General features: G+C 31.9%; 1 protein-coding gene across 1 annotated transcript; it reads right to left on the reverse strand.

Moving 5' to 3' along the window:
- Positions 1–2,966: 2,966 nt before the first annotated feature.
- Positions 2,967–4,403, reverse strand: LOC137644457 (general transcription factor II-I repeat domain-containing protein 2-like). Its single transcript, XM_068377432.1, has 2 exons — positions 4,016–4,403; positions 2,967–3,433 (listed from the first exon to the last, which is right to left on the reverse strand). The coding sequence occupies exons 1-2, from the start codon at positions 4,401–4,403 to the stop codon at positions 2,967–2,969; spliced, it is 855 nt and encodes a 284-aa protein (XP_068233533.1).
- Positions 4,404–5,463: the final 1,060 nt, after the last annotated feature.

The following is a 5,463-nucleotide window of genomic DNA, read 5'->3' on the forward strand; positions in this document are numbered from 1 at the left end:
GTGCCCATGAATGAATTCAGTGTGTTTGAAGTCGAAGCAATCATTAACAAACTCAAGAAAGGGAAAGACCCTGGATACAATGGAATAATTGAAAATATGATACTGGCTGCAAATGAAGTGACCCCAGAATACTTACAAGATTATTTTGTAGAATGTGGCATGAAGAGGAAAACCTGATGAATGGGAGCTAGGGGTGCTAGTTAAAATGGCAAAAAAAGCTCTGACTAATTGCAATAATTACAGAGGCATAACAGTTATGTCAGTTGTAATGAAAATATATATCATGTTTATTCTAAAGAGACTGTGGAGAAAGATTGATGAAAAGCTGAGTGATGAATAAGTAGGATTTCAAAAAGCTATAAGTTGCACTGACAAAATTTTCATCTTGAGAGATGTACAGAAATGCGTAGAATATAGAAATCCAATTTTGATGGCATTTTGGACTATGAAAAAGCCTTCGATAGTGTGCACCAGCCCATTTTGTGGAGAGTCCCGCGTTATTATGGAATTCCTCTTAAATATGGGAATTTGATTAAGTCAGTTCATGAGCATAGCGAGTGTAAAGTTATTGTTAATGAAGGCTTATGAAATGGATTTTAAGTAAACAGCGAATTACTCCAAGGGAATGTGTTGTCACCTTTGTTGTTTATCACCCTTTATATATGAACATTAAAATGCAAAATTTTCTGATCATATGTGATTAATAAAATAAACACAATTTGTGAAGAATGAAATTTATTTTGAGCTTTCGAAGGGACCATTTCCTTTCCTCTTCAGAAAAGAGATAGTTTAAAATTTTTAGCAAAAGGTACATTTTAGGTTACATTTCTTACTACTTTTCACGAAATTGGTGGAGCCTTGGCCAGCCTCAGAGAACGCTTACGAATATCATAAATCGAGTTACAATATTTCATATAGCGGTATAATTTGATGTCTTGACTATCCAATACAAATACACAACACTCACACACGCACACACACACACACACACACACACATATATATATATATATATATATATATATATATATATATATATATATATATATATATATATATATATATATACTGTGTATACTGTGTATATATATATATATATATATATATATATATATATATATATATATATATATATATATATATATATGTGTGTGTGTGTGTGTATATACATATATATATATATATATATATATATATATATATATATATATATATATATATATATATATATATATATATATATATACATATATATATATATATATATATATATATATATATATATATATATATATATATGTATGTATTAGGTTAACGTAAAATTATTTCTTTGTTTTATCTAAATCAGCCTTGGTTTTCTTTTAAGTTAAAGTATTTTTGTTGTTTGTTTACTATGGTGTTAATGTAAGTTAACCCTGGATAGGTACGCTCCTCGGACACCCCTTTAAGGGTATACTCGGACGCGAACGACCCCGACGCCAAAAAAAATTCTTGAAAAATCAGTTTTTGCAGTAACCTCTTTTTTTCTTTTGCCAAAAAAACTTCAATGAATGCTTAAAACAACTGTAAAGATAAATACTACTCATCTGCAGAAAAACTATTTATTATAAATATTTTTAAAAATTAAGTAGAAAAAAAAAGACCTGACATAAAAATTCATAAAAAAAAGTTTATACATATATACACAAATCCTTTTAGGAATTGATTCTTGAATGTTTAGGACACATCTTGATGTATTTTGGATGAAGTCAGATCCATGGAGGTGAAGATCTGAAATGAGAAAAAGAGGGTAACTTTTTTTGGCCAAAAAAATTTGTCCAAATTTCATGAATTTTTTTGGGTACCCAAATGAAATAGGAAATGGCTAATTTTTTTAGGGAATAAACATATGTTATCCTAAAATAGAAATATGTAAAAAAAATCTTCATTATTTTGTAAATTACATTTATATCAGGGGCCATATCTAAAGGTAATTTTTTGAGTACTTAGAAATTTCGTAAAAAAATACATATATTTAATATATTATATGATATTTATGCAGGTAAAAATATACCAAAATATCACAAATTCTATAGGGAACAAGAATATATATAGATAGGGCAACTTACGCTTCGGATATGGCCACAAAATGGCCGCCAACCACACTGACTCAGACTCCCTAATCTGCCACTTGAAATGTAGGAAGGGTATGTCAATTTCAAGGTGTTATTTACTAATCTAATTATTATTGGATATGCATAAAAATTGTATGGTGGGTTGCTGGATAATTGTCGATTATTTTACGACTATAAAATTAAAATTCTGACCCAAAAACATTTTTTGAAGGGAAATAAAATCGAAAAAAAAAATAAATGTGAAACAATATAATATTTTAGCTAAAAAAATTTGATGATATTCAATCAAAAAAGAAGTAAACAAAATTTTCCGACAAATAAACATCTAGAGCAGGGATGGGCAAACTTTTCAGTGTAAGGGCCACATTAAAAAAAATAAAATTTTACTGGGCCGCATATTATATTTTCCAGTATAATTGATATCTACAATAGCCAAAATATATTGTTTTCAAACTGAAAATGCAATAATTTTTAATTTATTAGCATTTTAAAGTACTGTAGACTAGAGGATTCCCATGAAACGCATTTATTTAGAAAAAACAATTTATTTAAAAAGAAAAATAAAAGCAAAGTAACTCTGTTTAAGAAATAGAAAAATAATATATTTTTATGAATCATTAATTTGGAGTAGAAGTTCAAGGTAAACATATAAATTAAATCCAAAAAAACATATTTTATATATTTAGGGAAAAACTTCACATGAAGCATATTTGCTTGAAAACAAAGTAACTCAATTTAAAGACAAGAAATATTTGTATTGATATTTTAAAGCAGTAACTTCACATGAAACATAAACATTTATTAGACAAGCAAAGTAGCTCAGCAAATGAGCAACAGAAGTATCAAAATGACTCAGTGAGCATGATGCAATTGACTGCAATCATTTACCAGTTTGTTGAAATTAGGTGTCAAGTTGCTTGTACTGATTCTTAACACTGACTGAAGATTCGAGTCTGTGAGAAGTGACCTGTTCTTTGACTTGTTAACTTTCAATATAGAAAAAGTCTGCTCACATATGTAAGTTGATGCAAATATCACAAACATCTTTCTTGCAAAATTTTTCAGATTTATAAACTTTTCTGAGTGCAGAGATGCATAAAACTCGACCAGTGGTTTATTTTCAAAGAGCCTCTTTAAAGAGTTGTCGGCTTGCAAATCAATCAGTTCTACCTGCAGTTCTTCAGCAGCTGTTTCAACGTCACAGGCAAAAGGTGAGCTGAGCAAATTAAACTGCCCTTCAATTGCCTTGAAATCGGCAAATCTTCTGATAAATTCATCTCTTAGAGCCGTCAACTGGTAACTGTATTTGTCTGATAGTGCTTGTGTAACAGTTCGTGTTTTTAACAGAGGAAAATGAACAAAGTTTTGCTATTTAAGCTGCTTGGAAAAAAGTTGAAGTTTCAATTGAAATGCTTTTACTTCCACATACAATTCATGTGCAAATAAACCTTTGCCTTGTAGTTTTGTGTTTAACTCATTCAGCTTTTGCATAATGTCCACAGCAAATGCAAAATCACAAACCCATTCGTCACACTCCATTTCCCTTGAAAAGTCACAAGAAATGTCTTTCATATTAAAAAACAAGACAACCTCTTCTTTAACGTCCCACATCCTCTTCAATACTTTCCCCATACTTAACAATCAGATATTTGTGTGGTACAGCACATCAGTAAAATCAGCCTCGATGTCTTCCAAGAAGCTTCGGAATTGCCTGTGATTCAGTCCCCGTGCTCTTATTAAGTTCACTGCACGCACCACTGGATCCATAACGTGTTTGAGTTTAAAAGATGATCTACAGAGGCTTTCTTGATGTATGATGCAGTGAAAAGACAACACACTGTGCGATGGAAAATCTTCTTTGATTTTATCATTCATCAAGGTCACAAGGCCACAGTGTTTACCTATGAGTGAAGGAGCACCATCAGTTGTAATACTTGCCAATTTATCCAGGCTTAATCTAGACCTGATTAGACTGTTAATGACACTATTGTATAAATCTTTTCCAGTAACAGTGTCTTTGAGAGACTCCATAGATAACAATTCCTCTGTAATTTCGAAGTTTTCGTCAATTCCTCGGATATAAATGAATACCTGGGCAGTATCCTGAATGTCATTACTCTCATCTAAAGCAATAGAAAACCAGTGAAAACTAACACTGGCTGTTAACATCTGATCTTGAATATTCATTGCAATTGCATCTATGCGACGAACAATAGTTCTTCGTGACAGAGATATGGCTTCCACTTTAGATATGACTTCAGGACACACAACACTGACAGCATCAACCATGCAATCTTTAATAAATTCTGCTTCTGCAAACGACTTATTTTGTTTTGCAATTTTATTTGCCAATACAAAACTTGCCTTTGTTGCATTCCTTTGTAAAGATGAAGTTTTTTCAAACACATTTTGTTGTTTCTTCAAACTTTTCATCAGATCAGTTGCCTTCTTTTGCAGTTCTTGCTTTGATAAACTGCTTCCAAAGTTGGTGTGCTTGGTTTGAAAGTGCCGTTTCAAATTGTATTCCTTGAAAACAGCAACTGTATCATGACAAATCAAACATACAGCTTTAACTCCGACGTCAGTAAAGAAATACCTTTCAGTCCACTCTTTGTTAAATACTCTGCATTCGTCTTCAATTTTTCGTTTTTTAGAAGGCTTTGAATCACTCATTTTGGGTGAAGTTTGAAAGATAGTAAAAGCTGTGCTGAAATAAAATGTCCAACGTCTTCTTTCTCTGGAATCTGCCAGGACACTGAAATGATTGAATATAAGGCAATAAACTCGTTGGCGCGGTAACAAAGTTACAACGTGACCAAAACGTTTTGTACACTATCGAGATTTAATCCCACTGGCCACTGGTAGCAAACGTGTCCGATACACGCTTCACTCACGCATACGCCCATCCCAGATGCCGAACTGCATCTTTATTCAACGATGGCCAATTATAGATTAAAAAATGAATAAATAAAATAGAATAAGAAAATTTAAATCATGAAAAAATCTATTTCCGTCTGGTTGAAAAAAAATAATGAGTGAGAAAGGATGCAAATAAAATAGAGAAAAAATGCAAGATAGAGACACAGAGATAAAAAAGCAGAGAGAAAGAGATAAAGAAGAGGTCAAGCAAGAGAATAGCCCTTTTGTCCGTAACAAAAGGGCAGGGAAAGAAATAGAGTGAGCGAGAACAAATTTCCGATTACTTACATTCCAATTTTAAAATACTGGCTATAAAATCCTTTTGGACATTTAATATCCAATATTTGGAGGGCCGCATGAATTCCATTGGAGGGCCGGATGCGGCCCTTGGGCCGTAGTTTGCCCACCTCTGATCTAGAGGAATCATTAC

The sequence above is a fragment of the Palaemon carinicauda genome, chromosome 7, assembly GCF_036898095.1.
Source record: "Palaemon carinicauda isolate YSFRI2023 chromosome 7, ASM3689809v2, whole genome shotgun sequence".
In the NCBI taxonomy this organism is placed as follows: domain Eukaryota; kingdom Metazoa; phylum Arthropoda; class Malacostraca; order Decapoda; family Palaemonidae; genus Palaemon; species Palaemon carinicauda.